This window comes from Falco naumanni, chromosome 8 (assembly GCF_017639655.2).
Source record: "Falco naumanni isolate bFalNau1 chromosome 8, bFalNau1.pat, whole genome shotgun sequence".
NCBI classification, from domain to species: Eukaryota; Metazoa; Chordata; class Aves; order Falconiformes; family Falconidae; genus Falco; species Falco naumanni.
In genome coordinates this window covers 33,901,524-33,925,714 of record NC_054061.1, presented here as the reverse complement: position 1 = coordinate 33,925,714, position 24,191 = coordinate 33,901,524, and the positions used below count along the sequence as shown (strand labels likewise).

Here is a 24,191-nt window from a genome sequence, read left to right as displayed (position 1 = left end):
ACTGCACTTGACTCCTCATGCAACTGAATAGTATGATGCTACACACCATCACCCAGCATACAAATAATTCACGTAACAGATCCTGGGGACAATTTCAGTTGCTTGTAAGCAGAGCTGGGCAAACCAAATGATAGGAAACACTGCATACATTTAGTTTTTTCCTTTTTCTGTTTCTTAATTGCCTCCTAACAGATTATTTGTGCATACTACTTCACTGTTCACAGTTCTTTTTCATGTAATTTGTTTTCACATTGAGTGCAATGACACAGTGATTTCTGATTTATGAATCAGCAACTTAGTTTTGTAACATTTTGACATGTCTTGGTAAAGATTTTTGATTTGGGGAAGGCTTCTGTTTGCAATCTCATTCACTACAATGTTTGCATAGCAAACATGAAAAGGATACAAAACCAAAGTACACCCATTACAGGTGAATGTCTGTTAAGTCTAAATGCCCAGCTCTACTTATATGGATAGCACAGCTGGGAAAGGACATGTGGAATGAAACTAGAGTGACATCAGTGACTGCAGTCCAAAACTCCCAGTTACGCAGCCGTAAAACATAAAACATCAAGCAGAATTATAGCAAGGAAAAAAAAAAAAAAAAAAGGTGCAACTTCAGGTCTATTAATGTCAAAAGAAAACACACAGTCTTTGCTCTGAAGCCCTGGTAGAACAAAGGCACAAATTAGCAGATGGTGATTTCCTTTTTTTATTTTTTTAACCTTTAATTTCAAGCAAACTGAACAATTTTCAAGGCCTTCTTTTCCAGACAGCCTTTTACCACATGCAAGTAAGATGTGTCAATATCTCACCATCTCTGCCAGATGTCAGATACTAACAGAGACTGCATCGCCTTAGTCGAACGTGCTGCCAAGACATGATGGTTGCCATATAGGCAGCTCGAGGTTTCTGAGTAAGAGATGATACCATAATGAAAGGATTTATATGGACAAGAGGACCAGCAAAAAGTCTTGGGAGAGAAGGGTCACTGTAGCATGTTAAAATGGAAAACACTTCATCATATAATTAAATATCTGATAGCTTTTAATGTCATCTTCCTTATGCTACCAGTAAAGAAAAGCATAAACGTGTACTAAAGAAGCCTTAATGATCACCATCTTTAGGTAGTGTTTCTGTATTTATTTATCTATACACATACACTAAAGCATTAAAAGAAAATCACTAGCTACCCTGCAGCTTTATGGCTGTTTCCTAGATATACACAAACTGACATGTATAGTTTCTTTCTTTTCCCCCCTCCCTGTTTATGTAAGGCATAAAGTTTCCATACCATAAAATTATTAATACTGAGTAGGAATAAAACACATAAGAGTGAAAAATGAGAACAATCGCTCTACCTCCATGCAATGCAATGGATTAGGATAGCGCTTTAGAAAGTCTGAATGTGTAATAAAACCTAACACAACTTTCTTGCTTTGATTATTTAGCATGCTTATTTCTGTAGCACATTTGTGACATAGACATTATCATGTAAAAGCCTTCCTGATTACTCAGTTTCACTTACTATTTTCACTGTTGCAAACTCAGTTAATTTTGAAACTGAAAACATATATAAAAACAATATTCATATAAAAGACCAAATTAAAATCTTCGGTTTTAACTATCTGTTTTGTGATCACTAGCATAATCAGAAACATATTTTTGCTATATCCAAGGCAACTAAGTCCCAGGGATATAAATCAGAAATAATTCTGCTTAAATTCAAGCTACTTATGAGGAAATTAATTCAGCTGTTGGAAGAATTAGGCCTGGGGCTTTTGAAACAGAAGCATTCACTTAATTGTAAACGATCAATGAAGTGCAGAAAGTACGTGACAGCAAGAAGGCTCCTCTGTGTGCCAGCATAGATCACCCCATGAACCCATTCTTGCTAGCAGTTACTCCAGACTGGAACAGTTCTTTCTTCTGGACTACAGTTTACCCACTGTGTTGCTTGGAAATACTGTAATTATATGTGAGAGAATACTAATTTCAGTTGCTTTTATTTCTTACTGGTGACTCTTAAAGCAGTATTTACTCTGGCTTTATAAGGAGACTGTCAGATCATGGAAGATGAGGGGAAGGATTTCTGAATATCAGAGAGTAGAGATAAGAGAGTGCACCATTGCAGCAGAGGAGGGTGCAATACTGTGCAGATACCAAGAGAACGTTCTGTTTTCAGCAGGACTAAATCCTGTCAGTATGAGGGAACAGTAGCTGTATCAAGCTACTTATGTCTTCCTGACAGCTTCAACCATTTTAATTGCACAGCAGCTCTCATAGTAGCTATCCTGCTTGGGATAAATGGAGACTTGGACTTGGAGAATTTGAGTTCACAAATACCAAAGTGTGTGCTTTCAGATGTTTCTGTAGCTGGGACTGCCCTGCCTCTCAAAGCCCAGCCTTTCTTGTATTGCCATCTCACAAGTGTGAGCGAATCGCGGCAAGCAGTTACTCTATTCCAATGCAATGCTGTGCAGAGCTGCGTCACCAACTACCAGACTTTGTTTTCCTCCATTACCTCTGGTCCTTGCACAGGTAAGGAGCCTTGGGGATAATTTCCAGTGAGGAATTACTGAGAATAGGACAAGAATCAAACCTTTGTGACTGGTCTCAAAGTGAATCAGAGCTAAAGACAAAATGCCAGAGCCACTTAAAATGGGAAGAAGTGGTTATTTTTTTAGAAAGGGTCATTTTACTTGTATTCCTACCAAAACATATTTAGGTGTCTGTTAAACAATATCAAAGCCAGTGGGCTTCTTACCCAGGGTTTTTGGTGCTGGATGGCAGGCTGTATTTCTTCAAGGAGTTTCCTGTAAGCATGGGACAGAAAGGCAGGAATCAGAAGTTTTGTCAAGACCATTGGGAATTACAGATACTAAAGACTACGTAAAATATGCATTTCTCCAGGTTTCAAACATAAAGAAGGAATGCAACACCTGCAGAATAAGGTTATGTCATCTGTAGTCCAAAGTTAGGCTCTTCAATTTCAAAAACAAGTTTTGGTAGGGTTACCATCTAACCACTGGCCTCAGCAGTAACGACAGTGCAGATTATGCAAAAAGATTTTTAAACAAGTGAATGAAATAGTGTCTAACTTGTACAGTGCAGAACTAATTCAAATTAAGATAGTAAAAAAAGGCGTTTGAATTCTGGAAGAAGTCTAACTTTATTTGGTTTGTTTTTCAGTCCTGTGCTAGCCCTTCTGAAACCTCTTCCGTAAATTGATTCTTTTTGAAGCACAATAGTTCATAGCGCTTGCTGGTGCGAACAACAGGGAAACCGGTACTTTGTGGTGTAAGCTCAGCGCCACCTACTGCACTCACCATTCCTGGTAGCTCTGGCACATTAGAAAAGGGTAGTGACCTGGGGCAGAGCCAGAGTGGTAGCGTGATGCAAGAAACTCCGATGTCTGTGAAAAAAACCGTTTGTTCCAGAGACTTATAAGAATCTAAATTACTGTCAGATAGGACAGCCATGCAGGACGAAAAGACTAGATTGTGTTTCAGTCACTCATTTTTCCAACTAGCAGCCAGCCCCACGTAGATGTCTTTGTTCTTTGCTGAGAACAGAAAAAAATCTGTGCTTTGCTATCTTGGTGCATAAAAGGATTTTTAGAATAAAGACCATGTAATGCGTAAACTCTGAGAAATTCAGTCATTGTATGCTGCCATGAAATTGCTTTTAAACTGCAGCAAAACCCAGGTCAGAAAAACTGACATTAAAGGAGCTTTAAAAAAAATCCTCCACCTCCGTGCACGTTGTCACTCATAAAAGTTGTCACAACTTATAACTAGGGGGAAAAAAAAAAAGATTTTGCACAATTTTTACAACAGAAGGCAGTAACAATCGTGCCAGATCTATGCATATTTCAGTACGTACTCTGAGGATATCTGTTAGAGATTTTGACGCTGAAAAAATGCTGATCGTTTCAGGACTGCTTCAAGAATTCAACACAAAGTTGTGACTTGAGGAGCTTTGATATTCAACAGATCTCTGACATGAGCAAATTGCAAAGAGAGAAGCAGTACAATTGATTTCCATCCTTCCCTGGCTTTGTGTCACTCTTTAAATTTTACATTTGGCAGTTTGCAACTATCTAATATGCAGATGTTCTCTTAAAAATTCCAGGGTTTGATCTTGGCTGTTTCCCGTGTGACATTAAGCATGCAATTACAACCAGGCGTTCCGCTTAGCAAATGGAAGCATGCATGGAGAAATCCAGAAACCCATTGCCTCAATGTGCCTATCTGATAGGCTGCGAAGCAACCAAGATCGCCACAGGTTTTACTGCCTGAGAGAAAATGCTAACTCACCAGGCCTTTGTTTCTGTCCTGGGTGGTGGCTTCAATGAAAATTACAGTTTATAGCAAAGTCTTTAAAGCTAGGTCTTTTGTTACCTGGGCATCATCATACACATCTGGAACTGAACACATACTTTATCTAGCTATAGACATGTAGTTCCCTGCAAAACATCTGAAATTATGAAATGCAATTAATGAATCTTACTCTTGCGCCAGTGAGAAAGCATGTGTGTACAGTTGTGATTTTAACTAGACAGTTTAACACAGCTTGTTCATTTAATTAAACTGTATATAATCATCGCAATAACAACAAGTATCATCTTACCTTCCACTGTCAGTTCCACAGTCACTTGACGAACCCCACCATCATTTGCAGCCTCACAGGTGTATTTACCACCATCACCTTCCTGTACACCTTTGATTATCAAGCTGAATATCCCTCGAATGCTGCGGTCCACGATGTAATGGTCTCCCTCTGGGACAGGATGCCCATTTCTGTACCATGTGATCTGAGGCTCAGGGTAGCCTCTGACCTGGAAAGATGTGAGAGTGAAGAAAGAACATAAAAAATGATGTTATTAGGAAGAAATGTTGGACATTTAGCAATGCAGTGGAAAGTTCTTGACACAGGAGCTGTTAAACACATACTCTTTGCAAGCCAAATGGCAGAACATAATGAAACAAAAAAACTCTTGGATAAGTCAAACTGTTAAAATCATAAGACTAGTCAGGCAGATAGACACCTATACAGAGAAGTTTCCCGCTAGAATGGTTTACCAGCAGAAACATTATGATCATGCCAATGAAGAATCCTGACACCTGGGACCCTGTTGTTCAGAGACTCAAGAACAGCGGTGCTACTACACATCTAAGCATACAAGATTGCAGGGTATAGACCAAAAATTTCTAGCATGGTTGTCAAGGATCAGGCTTATATTGTAAAGCCATATGGAGCCATCTAGTTTTCAAATGTGCTGAGATACAGTAGCTCCTGACAACATACAGGCAGGAAATGTAGCCACTTACCAAATTTTCTCTTGATCTTTAAAAGCAGAAGGTAAGTCGCAACTTAATAAAGTGTCATTAAGGGTCATTCTCATGTTATGCTGGTAGAGGGACTATAAAGACCTAGACATATTCACACAAACACACCACTAACCTAAAGAGCTTTGTAGTCTACTGGTAGCCCAAAGGAGAGTTTTCAACAAAATAAACTAGCCCTGTGCTCTTAAAAAGCAGCCATATTAATATACCCTTGCCTGCTATTGCATTAATGATGCTTTCAGATTTGCAGGCAGATTCTCAGTTGGTGTAACTGAGAATGAAGTTATTGATTTCAATTGAGTTGTTTGATTAGAATTTGTGTCTTTCATTACAAAATGGGAAAAGCAGCCATACACCAGTTTCTATCAAAGAATTAACTCCTCAGGCAAAGATCCTTTCTCTGCTTTATGAGGGATGCCATCTTCTTTGAAGGTCACTTAAGTATGTGTTAACTGCTAGAATACTTCCCCAGTCATCATGACAACTCCTGATTAGGGTATTTCCCCCTTCTTTCCTATACCCCCACTCCGGTATGTTAGTGCTCCATCTTCTGATTCTGCGATCCTTTGCCTACATGTCACGAATTAACTGAGTGGATCAAGATGAGCTGGCATGAATAATAGTTGTGGCTGTGTTTGCTCACTGGGAAAGCAGTAATGTTGCATTTTGAACTAGGTTATCACATCTTGGCAACTGAACAGGAAGTCACTCCAACCTCCAGGTGAGCAAAATATTGATGATCTGCCTTGATTTGAAGAAGGCTTGGTTGTGGCTTGCACAAATTCCTCCCAGCATTCTCCTCTCTAGTTTCCAATCTGCATTTCAGGTCTGCTTTTTTCTGACTGCACAGCACTTACTTTCCAAATTAGAATCTTTAGCCAACCGACCTTACCCATTCTTAAGTTCTCTTCTTTCAAAACCTTTCATTTTTAATCCAGCCCCACCTCACTCCAGCTGGGTTTCTCATCTGTTGGAGCTTAACCTACAGCTGTCAGAAATTTTTCATTTTCCTTTAATTCCTTGGGTATCAGTTCAGACAAGTTAATTTTGCCAATGATGTGGCAACCCCTTCTTCCTGGCAATACTTAATATATAGATAGAGGACATTAATGTTTGCCAAGAGCATGAATATGCTGAATAAACTGGACAAACTTTCCACTTCTGGTGCAAACTTCTTAAGTTCTTTCTATCTTTACCAAAGCAATAGCTATGTTCTATGAAGAATAAGTTATAGGAACCTGCACAATGGGTAATCGATTGCTGTTTAAAAATACCATCGCATCTTTCTAAAGCTTTTTGCAGCCATGCTTTCCCTTTCCTGTGCTTTCTGAAAAACACCTCCAACTCAACCATGTCCCCTAACACTGCTGTAGCATACTGATTTAGTGCTGGCTCAAAGGGCAGGCTCCCAGGAATATCTCTCTCAGCACGTCATATTTTCAGAAAAAGGGAGTTGTGAAGCACCAAGATGAGATTTTTACAGTAGTGTAACCTTTGTTAATTGATAATGTGCTCACTGACTGGTAGAGAAATTGACTTGTACCAAAGAACTGTTTCTTACTATTAACTTGTCAATGCCCTCATACCTATCTTTTCATTTTAGATTAAGAAACTAACAGAGATTAAGTCACTTACCCCATGTCAGAGAGTGTAATAGAACCAGATTTGCTTTCCTTGAATGTGGAATATTTGAGGCAAAATGGATTTGAAACTGCTATTTCAAGTAATATAATACAGTAAAATTACAAAGTAGCACGTGAATTTGTGTGAAGAAAGAACCGCCTTTTCAGTGTATTACATCACAACCTCTTACTAATATTAGCCTAGCCACATCTGTTTACAGCTGCTGAGATTCTGACCTATGAATACAAGTCATCAATTACACGTCACCTAATATATTTACTATTTTTTCCAGTTCATAATCAGTCCTTCTGGTGTTTTCTGCTACGTATTGTTCAACCCAGCTTCAAAGCTCCCAAGCGTAAACCTTCCATCAGTTATCCCAGGGAACAACTGGGGTTGAAGCAATGCGAAACACTTTCCTTCCATTTTTTGTTTTGTTTTATCATATTCTTAAGTCCTTCTTGGACCACACAAGGCTGTTTTTACGTGACCCTTTAAGGTCTGGTAGACCATTACATATGTCCTTCCAGTATCACATGGCTGAGCCTACATTAAGTATTTTTCCATTTCTTCCATGTGTGTTTATTTTATGCTTGTTACATCTGTATTATTTTGTTCATCCACACCTCTACACTGAGGAAATGCCACACAGAAAATTACAAACACAGGCGATCAGCCAGCATGCCATTTCCTTTCAAAAGGTTGAGTCATACCCTTCCCAAACTCTGTATTTCTTCTCTTTCAATTTTTTTTCAAAAATGAAATGATGGGAAAGCAGAAGTTTACAGAATTGCTCTGTTGCAAGGATTTATTTCAGGTTTGGGTTTGGAATGTGTTTCAAACTGAGCCAGCCCCCTCTGAAATACATAGTCTTGCCATAAAAGTGTCAGGGACCCTTAAACGAATCACTGGTTACTAGGTTTTGATCCTAATGGATCAATTCCAGAACTGCAGCAGGTTTTATATTCCTCCCTAACCTTTCCAAAGCTCACTAAAAACATCTGCCTTGAATAAATCCACAGCAAAGAGAAATTTATCTGCTTATTTAATGCCCAGCAGCAGAAGGCTATAACCTTTATTTACAGCTTGGCCTGTGTGAGTATTGCCAGTTCCAGTGAGGCTACAGCTTTTCTTTCCCTGGTCTGCAACACTAACAAGTGGAAAGTTGACAGCAAGCAGCAAATAACCATTGTATTAGCACAAACATGAGTTTTGAGTTTTGTCTTCCTGGAAAAGTCTGCTAAGGTAAAACAAGCCTTCTGCTCTGTGCACCATCACAGCAAGTGGGAAGAGCTGAGAGAGAACCTGTTGCCTGTGAAACTTGCAGAGCTAAGATTCAGTTCTGCATCTAGGTCTGGGGGAATGCTATTGAAAAGGGATGGTGCTGAGTTTTCAAAGAGAAGAAATAATGACAAAACCCACAACAAATCTACTGAAGCTATACACTAAAGGATAGTATTACTAAAAAATGTGCAGCTATGAACTAGTCCCCATTGTCACAAGCCTAAATGCATTCAGTGACCACTAATGCCAAATATATTCAGTGACCCTTTTACTTGTTTGAAAGTGCAGGAAAGATTGTCTAAAACTTGACCTATATCTATGCTCCATAAAAGAGCTTTTTATACACAAATTTAAAAAAACCCATAGGTTTGCCTACTTAAATGCATCACAATTGCAGTAGCAGTTTGGCAGTAGCAGTTTAGGACAATAAGATGCACTCTCCTGGCTCATGCTTTTAACTTCAAAGTCACATCCTGCTTTGTAATAACTGTTGCTGGCTCTGGTGAGGTTAAAAATGAACACGAACCCACAGCACCCAAAAAGTCAGCCACAAGTGACAATAAACCAAAGCCTGAGTAGTTGTAAAACACTGATGGCACATGTACTATTACTGAATGTTGCTCACTTTCACGTAAACTTAAGACTATTGGAAATGATGGCCAATTTCACATGACATATTCTAGCATTACATTCATTATACTGACTAAGGGGTTTAGTGCTTCATGTTAAAGAATATAAAAATGTCTTGTGTGGCTGCTCAAGGTCAGATCATTACACAAGCAAGGAGATCAGGAAGAAAACAGCTATCAAAAAGATGTCTTTGCAAAATCCCTCCCCCTCAATTACATCATATGTAGACAGGTGCCTCAAAAGTTGTATTAAGACTGGCAATGATACAACTGTTATAAAATTGCTCATGATTTCATATGCTGCAATATGAATTTCACTAATAACTAAATATCCTCTCAAGAGACAATCCTTCTCCCGTGAAGTCAGAATTTTAAAACATTCAGATTCTGTCAGCACATAGTGTTCAGTTGTGCTGTTATTTCTGTAGACCACCTTTGCCTTAATTTCACAAAATCCAGAATTAAGACCTATGTATGTATAGTATTAAATTACTAAATAAAAGAATCAGTTCTATTTGGGTGGTTTAATCCATCTAAAGAAACTTGATTTTGAATTTACCTTTGAAAGTCAGAAATATTCTCTATTCAACTTCTTACATTTCACACACTATTGAAAATGTAGCTTTCAACCATTTGCATACCTTGCTGCTTTTTGAGGAAGGTTGTCCCCATTGTAGGCTGTTAAAGAATAACAGGGTACCTAATATAGTAGGTAGTATTTAACATCCTAAAATAAGCAGCTCTGCTGCTCCTGCAGTTAAGTGACACTGCTTTTTGATACCTGGTTCTCAGTTGGAAGAACTCGGTATCCTAACATCCCATTTATATCTGAGGCAGAAAAATACAGAATATATTTAAGTGTATGGATGTTTTTGTTGTTTTAACTAAGATGTGCACTGATATAGGGTTATGCAAAAATAAACTTTTACACTTGTCTGGAGACTTTTAGGGATATTCAGCTCTTGAGGCTATTAAAAGTGATGCACTTAGCCTGTATTTCATTCATTGCAACACAGAAAAATAATTTATTAAAAATGACAACTGTTAATAGCGTAGCTACCGCATTTATAGTTAGACTTTAGTGTCTGGAAGTGTTAAAACAGCATAAAACGAAAGTTTGGGTGACCTGGGTAACAAGTCTTACAAGAATGGCAGTAATGAGGAATGTTTTCTAATGCATAAAGGTACCTGCAAAGCAAAAGAGAATAAACTGCTTCCCACATCCACAATGGATAGGACTTTTTAAGAGAAACTGGCCACTATGTTGGCAGATAATGTCTGACAACAGTAACTTTCTTTATAAGAACAGCAGGTGTTGTGCTTACTTGGCTGCCTGCCTATCTTAACATTAATGAATACCAGAGTGAGGCAACTGTTTAAGAAGCGTTTGTAGACTGTCCTCTACTCCATGCCCACCTTCAACCAGGAATCAATCATTTCTGGGAACTACATCTCAGAAAAGGCCACAGAGATCAGAAGCTGCAAAGGGATAAAAAAAGGATAGTTGCCAAATGTCACCATTGAGCTCCCAAATATATGTTTTGGGCAGATCATGAGAAGTCATACCAGGAGGAGATGTCAAGGGAGACATGGAAAACCATTCAGAATACCCAACAAACTCTGACCTTTAATCTGCTGCCTGCAAACAAAGTCCTGACACAAAAAAAGAAGGGACTTGGCTAGCAAATACTCATTACTAACAGAGTGTAAACTGTTTGCACCTTTTGCAAAACTTAAGAATATTGATCCATCAGCTTGTATCAAGAAAGCAGCAGAAGAAGTGCGATTTAGGTAGCATGAAGATTCTGTAAGTGCAGATCTACTCAAAAGAAGTGAAGATACAGGAAAAAACAACGTATAGCACTAACACTTGAAATGTGGTAGAGACTGCATAGGGTAACTCTTCTTCCAATGTCTAGGTATCAGCAAAAATGGAATATTATTCACTTGATTGCAAGTTATGTATTAGATCAGCTCATCTGAAGGTCATACAGGTGAAGATTCTCATGCAGCACCAACAGATTCAATCCAGACAGTAACAGCTGTTCTGTGGATGTGATGCATCCTAGGTCCTACAAAGAAAGAGGTGTTTCCCGTAGTCATTAGACTCTAACCAGCATCCTCTACTTTCCTTGAATCAAAAGCCAAGAGTTTTTGGATCTGGACCTTGATCAAAAGACTTGTCAGGGGAATGAGGTACTTGAGAGCAAACTTAGCAGATGATGCTAAGAACTGGATACACAGTAACACATGCTCTGTCCACATGGACTGAGCTGTGCTCTCAAACTAGAAAAAAAGGCATTTCTTGTAATAATTCATACTGATGTGAACTCTGAATGTCATTCTTATGAAAAAAGTACTACAAAACTATGGAAAATACAACATGAACATCACGAATACAACCTCACCTAATAGCTTTATATTTTTATTTTAATTTAAATGTTTTTGTTAGTGCAGATGGGAAACATGGCTCTGGCCAGAACAGCTTTTTTATAAGTCTTGTAACAAAGCTTCTGTTAGGCTCAAGCTGCAACAAATGAACAGCAGATGTTCTTGATAAAGGAAAGTGGACATGATACATTGTTAAGCTCCTTCTGAGACTTCAAACACACACAAACCGTATCTCAAAAATAGTTTACCCATTTTAAAAGCTTGCTTCTAAAACAGAGAACTTGCCTGGCAAGGTTAAACATGAAAATGTTAAATATTTGGAGACTTAGCTATGAACTTGCAAACAAAGCAAATAACCTACCTCTTCTATGGAGCAGGCTAGAACCTACAATTGCCTCATTTAAAGTGAAACTGGAATACACATTAGAACTAAACACAGCTCACATCAAAGCATTACCTGTTGTACATACAAGACACAATAATGGTCTTTCTGTAAACCTTGGGTATGTTTTTGTTTAAGTGTTGAACTCTGGTACACTACATCTGGTGTTTAGGTTTCTTGTTCCACATGCATATATTAGTTCTTTGAGCATAACCTTAACTGGAACACAGCTCTGACGATGCAAGTCTTCACAACTAGTGTGTGCAATTATTTATTTCTTCTCCCAAATGGTGTGGAGCAGGGAGAAAGAAATGACAACACAGGCCTTAAAACAGACCATTGCTTTGCAAAAAAACTCCAAAACAAAATCCCCAAACTAAAACCCCAATCAAAGCCAGCAACAATAAAAAAAGATCAAAAGCAGAAAGTGGAATCCAGCATCTACAAAGCACCACCAAATGCTAGAACTCATTCCTCAGGCACCCATACCTGGCAATCACTGCATTCTGTTCTTAGATAATCTCAGACCATGCATAATTATGTTGAGCTCCTTCTCAAGGTTTCACCTATAGAAGTTTCAAACCATACACATTTTGCTTGATTCTCATTTATGGCAATGAAAATAAAACCTCTGCCAAATTGAACTCCTTGATAGTGCTGATGTTACCATCATGAGTGAAGGAAATCTCATATTCTTTTAGTCTCAAGTAGAAAGATCTTATACCACAGCAGCAGTAACACACAAAGGCTGCAAGGTTTGTCATCATCCCATTTGCTCTGATGGGAGATATGGAAGAATTACCTGGAGATGCAATTCACAGAATTCAGTGCAAAAGTAAGGAGACCCAGAAGGTAAAAAGAGACTTTGCACTTTCTTCCTATTCATTAAAAGATGTTCCTTTAAAATTACTATTTCAATGCAACTGCTAAGTGTTCCATAAGATATTTACTTCTTCCTAGTCCCATGGAAAAAACTGTGGCCCAATTTCAGATGGTAAGTAATGTATTGTTCCCACTAACTTAAAACATGGTAGTGAGTGCTGAACCTCTAGCTCATTTTGACTGCTGTACCCAACTATGGGGATAAGAATGAAGAACAGTATACTTTATTTTTAAAAATCTGCTACACACACATCCCACCCCACCCCCCATCATAAACATACATGGACTGAGTTCAGATTATGGGCCCTGGATCTAATCTGAAGATCACAGGATACAATTACAGAAATCAGGTGAGACAGAAGCCAGGGAAAAGTAAAGAGTTAAAGGATTCTCTAAATTTTCACGAGACACACTTTCATAGAGTTTCACTTTGCCCTCTGGTAATGTGCAAGGGTTTCTGCAAGAGCTCAGCAAAAAAAGACCATTTATCCTAAAAAGTGTGGAAAGATTTGATCACATGGAAGAATAACTCTCTGCCATGCTTCTGTGCTTATTCTCTCCCTGACATCAGCACTGTCAATCTAGAAATCCGTAACGAAAAGACAAAAGTTTATCTTATACAAAATTCTTTGACTCTGATGAAAACTCATTAGATCTTGCTTCATTAACTCTGCAATGCTCCATTGTGAAACTTTACAGAAATGATACAAATAAAGCTGTTTGGATTTTCAGTCTGAAAATGTCAAGTTATGAGATGGTCACAAAACCAGGTTTACTTTGCATATAGTGAAGATGTAGAGAATGGCTAGAAGTTACACTGGAGCAAGTGTAGTACCTTAGTACATCATTAAGGCAGGCTTAGGCAGGCCTTCCAGAATGCATGCAAGGCACGGTCTGTTTTAACCTTGTTCTCTGACATTTTACTGGAGCTTCCTATTTTTTATAATTTGGAAAATAGCAAATAAACATTCTTCATTCACCTCCATGTCATTCATGATTGTATAAACCTGTTTCGAATCCTCGTCTGTTTGTATTGTTCATGCTGAAGAGCCCTTGTTTTTTTAATCTGTGCTTGTACTAGGAGCTGGAGCCGTGAAATACCTCCAATGATGCCTGTCAAATTTTGTCTTTTCTAGTCTGAGGTAAGGACAGAGCAGAACTGCAAGTAGCATCCAAAATGTGGGAACCCACAGATTTCTAGATTGACACAGTAGATGGTTGTTTTTCTTTTTTCTTTTGATTTTTTTTTAATGCTATTTGTTATTTTTCCCCACCTTGAGCTGACTAGTCAGAGAACTGTTCAGGGCAAGATCTCTCTTTTGAACAGTAAAAGCTAATAAAAATTGAACCAAGTATATTCTATTTTTCTACTTTGTGTTCATCAATGCCTAAAGGCATTTGACCTTTTATAGTCCAAGCACTAAACAGAATAAGAAACTCTTGCAGATGGCATTCTACTAATTTTAATTCTGACTCTTTAAAGTAGTTCTGCATTATTTGAAAATTTTGTTATCCCACAATTCAACATCTTTTTGCAGATTGCAAAGGTGCTGAACACTGCACATACTACCACAGTTCTTTAAGGGGATCAACATTTATGATACTCCCAGCAGGGAAGAATTTATGACCTATCCATGGAAGACATGGTCTGCTAACTGAAAAGCAGGGAGCAGCTGCAGATTATTTCTTCTTCAGTCTTCTACATTTAATCATATTTTTTTAGACAATTCAGTGTGGAGAGTTCCCAGGGGTGCATGGGAGTATTGGCTTTGTGCTCAGTCACCAGAGTATGGTTGTTTGAATAAAGCATTACTTTCCCAGGTACCATAACATCTACAAGTCCATTTGTCCTAAAGTATTTCTGAAGGACTCAAGTGGAATTTCAGAACAGCACTGGGTGTCAAGCTGCTATGAATTTATTTAATTTCTAAGTTCAAACACCAGCCCAGATTAATGCAGCTCTTAAGAAAATGCTTAAGCCCTACATATGTCTTTTGGAATTAATCAAGTGCATAGGTGCTTTTCCAAAAATAGATTTTATTTCATGTAAAGTATAAGTTTAAATTTGTTGCATTTAAAGTAACATTGTTATAGCAGTCTTTGGACAGCCCCAAAATAACCTGAGTCATTCAGATGAAATACAGAACACTATCAAGGTGGACTCTACACTTTCCAGTATAGTGAACACGAGGGAAACACACTGTATAGAGAAACACATTTCTGTGTAGCTATAATGTCAATCAGCAAGTGAATGAAAGGTTGTAAACCTCTGTTACACTAATGGGGGTATTTTTACACAGGTGGTGCAGTCTCAGAGTGGCAGTGGTTTTTTGATGGAACTTTAATAAATCATTCTACCAGCAGCAACATCTGCCTTTTTACTCTCCCCACATTGTAGCCAGCTGACCTGTAGCCATTAAGTGCATGAGGAGAGTTTTATGTAAACCACCCATACAGCTCACCTGGACCATTTTTCTTCTGCCAATACAAGTTTTCTGAACTTGAGATGGGATTGTAAGTAGACTGAATCTCTGTCCATCTTTAGATCTATATTTATATTTACTCGTTGTCCATTTTTTCCCCTTTTAAAAAAGTTTGTCTAGGTTGACAATTCAAAAGCAGTCAGATGCCATAAACCTTGGATAAAGTCTAGGAGAAAGCCTAGGTTATTTCTCCCATTGCCACCCAGTTGCTGTCCTGGATCCCTCCTACTCACTTGTAGTTGTTGCACATTTTTCTTGAGTTACACTGGCACACAAAGACAACAAGGTCTCTGCAAAGTGGTGAAATCCAAACACTTCATCAAAGGAGGAGCATGCAGGATACAGAGTTATGTACAGACCGAAGACAATTTAAGTTCCAAAATAGGTAGCTGTCATGTGGGAAAGTATCACTGATTCCATAGCTGAGAATCTGAAACATGGAGACATTCGGAGACTTTGCCAAGCTTACACTAAAACGAAATTAACTTTCCATGTTTAGTAATGTTAGATCAAATAATCTGACCATATTTCCTCCTTGCCAACAAATTTGTTATTGCAGCAATCAATGCAGAGACTGAAGTTGCAGCAAAGGAGGGCAGATGTTCTTACCCTGAATGACTGAAACCATCAACGTCATATTAACGTGTCTGCATGTAGGTATCAAAGTGCACAGTATTGAGTAACAGTAAAGAGGGTCCAGACAGAATAGGTCCAGAGTCTTGCCACCAAAATGAGAAGCACGTAGAACAGTATTACAAATAAGAGAATGCTAACTCACCACCATAGAAGAATGTGAGCAACATCATAAAATACAACTCTGTCAGCTCTCAGTAATTTCAATACTGCCGTATAGCTCTATGGAAAAGAAGTGTCTGTAGAATGGGCCAATAAGATTTCAAAGGCAAGGGCAAGCACAAGAGCTCTCAACAAGACAGGGAAGATAAACTTTGCAGCCGTCTCTTGGGTGAAAATCTCATCAATTTTAATGAGAATTAAAAAAAAAAAAAAAGCTAACTCCAAAGTGGAAGCTTTTTTTCTTCCCAAGGAGCAACTGATGTTAAGGCCTTTTTAAAAGTGTTAAATTTTATGAGGTACTGAATAGTTTGAATAGCTTAAAATGCCAAAAAAATCAAAGAAATGGCTGATCTGTGTGCATGGTTATGGGTCATTTAGGATTATGCAGTAAGAATGTAAATGAGTTCAAAGGGAAACAACTGTGGCTGCTGAATGGAAAGAAGGCTCTCACTAGTTATTCCACATAGCCCAGTAATCCCCTAAAATGTGCTCTCTTTCCCTGTCCTTCTCTTCCTCCCCATCTTTGGTGATTTTGAATCAAGATGTAAATCAAATATTACTAAACGAAGCAGCTGCCTTAAGTCAGTAGCAATGAGTTTAGGAGTACCCCAGAAGCTTCCTGATAGGACGCTTTCATTTCAGAGCAGCAGCAATCTTTGCCACAGAAAACAAGATTTTGAAAAATCAGATCAGAGTTTTACTGTGTTGTGAGAGCTGTCAGAATGGGAGCAGTTCATTCATGTCCAACGGGACAGCCTGATTTACGGTGTTTGCTGCTGCTTCTATTCGGCAGCACTAGAAGAAAGGCTGAAACACGAAACAGTGTAACACAATAAAAATAGATTGTTGGGAAACTGCTGCCCCTCTGCCCACTACAAAAAGCTTAGCTTTCTACACTTGACAAAGAATTTTACTTTCAGTTGTGAGTCTTTCATTCAGTAACAATTCAGAAAAGCAGATAAAGATTGTTTAGACCAAGCACAAGCACTAGGAAGGCCCCTGACAAGTACAGGATGAAATTAACACCGTTTTGCCTTGTCATTAGCAAATTGTGTGTATGTCCCCACTTAGAAGGAAAACTGTAAACATTTAGCTGTTTTATCTCACAGGACTGATCCTAGAATCTGGACATGTAGAGCTACAGCTTGAGATTTGGACATCATCAGGGCAAAAAACTCTGTTGATAGCACATGAAAAAAGCAAAGCTAAGCAGCGTCAATTATCTTCAGAGCAATAATTCCTTCATAACAATAATATTCGGGATTTGAATTGGCAGTCACTTTTTAAAGATGACAATCCCCTCTGTTTCATTCCTTTCTCATGAGAATGACCATCATTCACTGTAATAACACTTGCAAAAAACTAATTTTTCCATTGCATGTTACTTTAGAGGACAAAGATTTTTTATTTTTTTCATTTACTGATGTGACGTTTTTGTCTTAATAAGATGTGAATTTATTTTACATGCCAATGAATACTAGTGGCCCTATCCTCTTGTAGGAGCTATGCCACTGACCTAAAGAGCTCCGTCATTTCCTAGCTTGATGATGCTGTTCTTAGGAACTCAATACGTGCTATCAATAGGTAAGGAATCTCTATGAATTTACATGAACACACAGAGTATGCACGACCTACTGCAGAAAACTAATAAAAAAAGAAAAAATGCACTTCCTTTCTGTGCCTAAAACACACAGCTACTGGAAAAGATGTTTGGAGCTATGAAATTCATAATTAAGGGCAACAATCCACAACTGGCATGAAAGGTGGTAAACAAAAACTGTGCTCTGAACGAATGTGCCCATACTTCATCAATTTCCAGCCAGACAAGATCTATTTCCTGCAATGTAGGAGTCTGGCAGTGGCCACAGAAAGTGCTAAAACTGGATTTTGTTGCTGAGTTGACTGCACAGTTGTATGTTCATTTAAACTGCTGATAGTGATGAATGCTGCTGGCAAAGGCAGTGCTCTGGATAGGTTATAAAAATTTTCAACAGTTATTTGTACTGCTTCGTTGGTAATACTACTTGATAGGGCTGGCAAGCACGCTGGGTGTGAAATGTCATTTGTTTTAGATTTCATTAAAAAAATAGGAGTGATGTGATTACAGAGAGGTATAAAACACAATTTTGGATTGTGAAGATATGAATACATTAGGCAGCCTAAACACCTAGCATTTCTCACTGCAGTGTTTATTCCACTACGTGCAACTTACTGCTATGCATTAAATAACTAAGACTTCCATACATAAGCTTATTGCAAACCATCAACTGCTCATTAGCAACTGTCAGTGATATTTTTATCCTGTAATAACATCCAAAATCCATAAGCTTTCCAGACTTCACACATATACTTTTTAGTAACAGCTTAGCAGAGATAACTCATACAGTGCAATATACAAACGGTTGTGTTAAAAATCTAGGGCTGAGTAGCAACTGTTTAAAAGAAAAAACCCTCAAAGTATTCACTGAAATACTAAGTATAAATTGATATGGCTATACATTTCTAGTTCAATAGTTCAGAATAAATATTTATAGACATGCTGAGTTCAAGAGAAATTTTGTGGGTTTGCTGCTTCTTTCTAATGCTTTCTCTCAAAACTAGAAATTGCTGTGATCTTGGTAAATGCAACACACACGTGCACTCAAAAGTAGCTACATTTGTTTAGGTTGTGGAAAAAGTGCTTACTCTGCATATGCTTTCAATAGAGCTCCACTTAACTGCAGTTGCTGGCATTTCTACTGAGAGATCTGAACAAATCCAACATAATGTTTTCCATTAAACCTATGAGCATGTAATAGTCTCCTGAGCAGACAAAGCTTTGTCTGTGCTTCTGTCCATTAGCATATCCCAACAGGCAAACAAACTAGCTTTTTTTGTCAAGGCACTGAGGACCCAGTTCCAGCATTATGTTTTCATTAAGTGATGCTCTTACTCCAACAGCAGTCACCTAGATATTGGTGATATTTGCACCTGTTACAAACCTTCACTTCCTCTTCCAAAATCAGGAGATACATATCTCCAGTAAGAATAGGTTCATGTCTAAGGTACTAGATGGGAATGGAACTCCTGGAAGACAGCAGGTCAGTTCTGAATCTAGGTACATATTTCTGTGTAATTTTACACAAAACAGTAAGTTTCTCTGTGCCTTAGTACTCCACATGCGTGTCAAGGTGGGTAACAATGACCATTTCCTCTGTTGGTTCAGCTAGTGTGGCCTGTCTATGTATTAAACACTATTAGGGCTCTAGTTGAATTAGGCTGTTTAAGTGGTACCATGAAATGAGGAAAAATCAATACCAGTTACCATAGTTATTTAATTTGTGTTTCCAAGATTTTATCATAATTTTTCTTCCAGTGCTCTGGCTTTTAACAGAACTTAGTTTTGAAATATTTATATTTGCCTCCCTGTAGAGATGGACTGCTGAGTTATTCTTTAATAAAGAACCACCAGAATTTATATAGACAAAAGAATCAAACTTAAGTATATTGAACTCTCATTTCAGGGTGTTCACAGAAAAGAAAAATTCTTTATTCATTGTTTGCCTGCCGAGTATGGGAATGTGATATGAATGAGTTAGATTTCAGATAGGAGATACCAGCTACTTCGGTGTGCATGGGGGTGCTTTTACAGAGCTTTTACAAAACAGTGTGAGCTACACTAATATACTAAGCTTTGCAAAAACTATTAAATAATACACACACCATAACTATAGACTTGTATATTGCAAGACACATGAAAAGAACAGCAACCTCTCAAGCCACACTGCTACAATTTGAGTACTACCCAGCTAAAGGATAATTACCATTCTGATTCAACATAAGTCATGAGAGCACAGAGCCGGATGAAATAAGCTCAATATTTTATCACCAAAAGTTAAGTAACCATGAACAGAATTATTTAATTTGTCAGTCTTTGCTTCTCCATTTTCTTTGGGCTATATGTGCAGATTGTTGTCGTCTTTAAATGATAAGTTCTTGTACACATTTGCATAGAGTATGATTTTTAATTAGTATTTTAGTAAGCTCAGCTGTTGTATTTATACTAAACAGTATATTCCATGGAGTAACATATAGTATTTTGAAAAGGTGCAGAAAAGCAAGGAAAATTCAGAATGATAAAATAATTTATTTTTCCATTTCACCTTATTCTGCACGTGAATTACATACAAAGGTCTCTATATAAGCAATGAAAACATGCAAAGCTGACTTGGAATTTGTACCAGGTTTTAGCCGACAAGGATTGCTTTGTTCTGTCTGCAGGTTTACAGCAATGCACTGATTCACAGAGAATAAAGCTATCTTCATCATCAGAAAGCCTAGAGAAAGATTTTTATTTTATATTTTTTTGAATGGAACATTTCCAGGCTTTCACTCTTTCATGCAGAGTGGTGTATATTCTAAAACTCCTCTGAGGAAGAAAGGCATAAGAGATCAGATCATCTCTAGAATCCCACTACAACATATTGTTAATGTGGGAAGGCTAGCCCAGAGGTCAGGTTGCTAACTTCTAAGCCAACAGACATGAATTAATTCCCAACCAATAACCTGGCTGTGAAGTTGTCTAGAAGAATAAATTCAACATATTTAGGCAGACAATTCAAGGCCCTTATACTGGACAAGTCGTCTCAGGGGCAGTCAGGGGAATGCCTTGCTTTTCTGGCTCCAGGTGCAGAGCGCTTTGACACATAACCTCTGACAGCAATAGGAGTAGCAGTGTCTCCCTCATCAAGCACTACCCCAACATATCAATGTCTCTCCTCTTCCAAAGGTTAATTCCTCCACATAAGGGAAGAGCACAGATGTGCATTCACTGAACTATGAACTGGGATGACTTTTGGCTTAAAAATCATGATGAAGGCATGTTTGTCACCAGACACTAAACAATGACCTCTGGCAGCTGAGGCACAGAAACGTGCCGCTTCAGGCACCTGCTAGAGATTCAGTAACTTCCAGCAACATGGCCACAATGTCTTACAGACTGAACACTAAAAACCGAACTAAAAACCTATGGAAGGACAATCTGGCCTTACCTACTTTTGCTCCTGCCTGTGTGCTCTGGTTGGATCCGAAACCTGGTTCATGGCTTGCCATGTCTGGGGCCATCAGTAGACCTTGTTAGAGCACACAGCACTGCCTGCTGTGTTTGGAGCCTTGGGACTGTGGCCCATTGGTGACGGCACAGCTCATGCATGGCTCACTTTCCTTTGGGGAGCAGCCAGCCCTTGCTGCTCCCCGTCAGACAGACTGGTTTCTCTCCATGAATGGGTTGAATTGTACAAGATTCACAGCAATGTTATTTTCACTTCAACATGCACTTAGATGCTAGGGAGTCCAGATGTTACATGTGAAAAAAAAAGTATATTGTCTGGTTTTGCCCAGTAGGTTTCCAAACTTCATGCTGTATCCATGAGTGAACAAAGCCAAGTAACATGTGAAAAGCAGAAATTTTTAGCTTTAGTGTCTAGGTGCTAGAGTAAGTGTGGACTGAGCAAAAACCACAATGCGTAATGATGTTTTGATTATAAACCTTCTCCACATGTGGTCCTCTGCAAAGATTCTGAATGCATCATGCTTGCTGTCTATTAATGACTACTTTCTTTTCCTACAGGGCAAAAGCAGAATTATACCAAAAATTGTGATTTTGTGCCATTTGGTGTAATTTAGGTCAAACTCTCAGGTACAAATTTATAGACAGTCAAATGCATACTTTGCTATTTTACGTGCTCTCATAGTTACATATGGCACTGAACCCCTCCCTGACCTTTGTGGTTTCATCAGCCAGATGAAGGCAGGGTGCTGGCATGAAGATTAAGCCTCAATAATGGTAAGAGATGGCAAATATATTATTAGTTACCCAAATACATGTCTGATAAGTATTCCATCCTACATTTTGGGTCAGCTAAAGAAAGGAAATATGAAGTTATTCCAGCTAGGGGCATATTTCTGTAAGAAAAAAAAAAAAAAACACACAACCAAAAACCAACAAAGGAAACGCCCTTTTCTCATTTCAACCCTCTCACACCACTATAAGCTATTGCAGCACAATGAAAAGAAAGTTAACTGCTCACACTATTGCAGTTACTACATCTTCTTTAACCTTTAAATCTATTATGACTGTGAAAGGAGACAAATGCACAAGTCTTCCAAAAAGCAAATTTAAGACTTCATAATGAGAAGTTGCAGTCACGTTTCATGTACAACTAAGAACGCTTATTTAAATAAGAAAGCACAATGCTACATGACAAGTTTTACTGCCAGTGGAATTGACCACAACAAAGACTTATGCACTGGCCCAGAGGAGTAAGGGAGACTAGCCTGGAAAAGATGATGATACTTTTCAAATTAAAAGCAGAACTGAAGAATCTAACAAGACTGTTGAAATCTAAGAGATTCATGATTAACCGTCATGGGACAAGAAAAATAAGAATTATACTGACCGCTTCTGCCCTGACTTACACAGACTCAGTCTCTGAACATACCTTCGTTCAGCTATTTAGGATATGCTGATTAGCTAGTTTTATCTTGGGAAACAGCTAGATTTTCTTCTGCTCTCTCAGACATTTTTATCTTATCATCCCTAAATAGCGGACTTTATGATTAGTCATGGTATTTGTTCCATCGTTACTATTGTGAAAGACAGAAACTCCTTTACACCACAATATGAACATTTTTTTATTTGTCAATAAATAATTTAAGAAATTTTTATCTCATCTCTAAGGACTATAGAAAAATAGCAAGTCCAGAAATTCCCACCAATTAAGTAAATTTTCTTCAAATTCAGCCTTAGACACATCCCTATAGATAAATCCTTAAACAAACACACTTGCCTTCTTTAGCTGACACAAAGCAGCACAAATGCATGGTCTGGCTTCAGCTAAAACAATTCTGGCTTGAGTAGATACTACACAAAATAAGAGGAGATTCTCTTTAGCTCCATAAGTACATTAGTTGAAGTGCTCTAAAAAACATTATTATTATTACCATTATTATTTTAAAAATTGGCTTTTGTATTCCTTTAATTATAGTATTAGTACCAAAACAACCAAGAATAGGGAACCAGTCTTTCTGCCATTGCACAGCAGCAGAGAACTGTCTCCAACTGGTTCTAGATAAGTAATTAAGGTGGGAAAGGAGACAGAAAGAAAGCAGGATAAATAAGTGTGATAGTGGCAAATAGCACATTTCTTCCACAGTTTGGGGGTAGGGGGCGTTACTTAAAACAGTCTCAGTTGTACAAAAAAAGTCAACCCCGAGTAACAGCAACTGAGAACAGACATACTGTATGTCCAGTCTTCCCCAGTCATGGCCTCTTTCCTGCTTAGAAATTTTGTCTGGGTGGAATCTGAGAATATTCAGCATTGTCTAGGATTTCTGAATGTCTGGCTGATGGCAGCAGCTCTGCAAAGGGTCTGACCAAACTCTGCTGCCAAGCATCCAGAAATCTTGGCTGTTGCCTCAGTGCACGCACAGATCAGTTGCATGGGACAATGTACGAAGTCCAGCACTTTTGAGAACCATCACACCCCCTGCACACAGTCTACACAAGGAATGCTTAAATGCTTCTGCCTGAGAGTCCTGAGTATAGCTATGACAGCCATAGGTGACAGGGAGACAGGTATGAAGTGAATTTATGAGTTAAAGAGACAGAGGCAGAATTGGAACTCAGACCACCACTCCTGTCTAAAAGCTAGAAATTCCTTGAGCAGCAACTTGCACCCCTGCTGTTTTTTCTAAAGGACATATACACAAGGCAGGGAAAATTGGTGTCAACACATGAGTGCTTGTGTCAGTTGCTGAAAGGAAGTGTCTCTGAATAATTCTGGGTGTAGGTGTCACTGTGTAGGAAAGCATTTTTGTCGGAATCCCACCTTAACCACTTCCCAGCAGAGCAGCCACTCCCACTTTGCCCTTGTCTAAAGCTGAAACTCTTTTGAGTCACTGTTTTATAAGACAATGCAGAGTTATGCAATAAAATAACACCAAATAAAATAATGTATGCATTTCTCATGAGAACATGTAAATGGATAAAACCACAGCACTGTGGTAAGTGAATATAACAGGAGGTCAATTACACCAAGGAAGAAAAAAGCAGTAGAAGATGCAAACATAAAAAAGACATGCAATAAGTTGTTCACAGCCACCTAACTTGTGCTTATTTCCCTTTTATATTTCAGCTTTCTATACCCCAATGTCTGTCTGACACAAAATGTTTCAGTAACTTCTGAATGCACCACATTTTTTCCCAAGAATGCTTACTGGTATACATGGAAAGAAAGATTAAATAAAATCTCCAGTCAAACTGATAACTTTTTCAATTCTTTGCTCACCAAAACACGCCTCAGTATTTCATATCAGGTTTCTCAGAGTATCA

General features: G+C 38.3%; 1 protein-coding gene across 2 annotated transcripts in view; it reads right to left on the bottom strand.

The window, feature by feature from the left end:
- The window catches only part of MYLK (myosin light chain kinase), a 216,717-nt gene that overhangs the window by 121,843 nt on the left and 70,683 nt on the right, over window positions 1-24,191 (bottom strand). For both annotated transcript variants that reach the window (XM_040602878.1, XM_040602877.1), the window contains exons 3-4: window positions 4,633-4,840; window positions 2,768-2,816 (exon numbers count right to left, since the gene is read on the bottom strand). In XM_040602878.1, coding sequence (XP_040458812.1) covers window positions 2,768-2,816; window positions 4,633-4,840 — 257 coding nt within the window. The remainder of the gene's footprint in view (window positions 1-2,767; window positions 2,817-4,632; window positions 4,841-24,191) is intronic.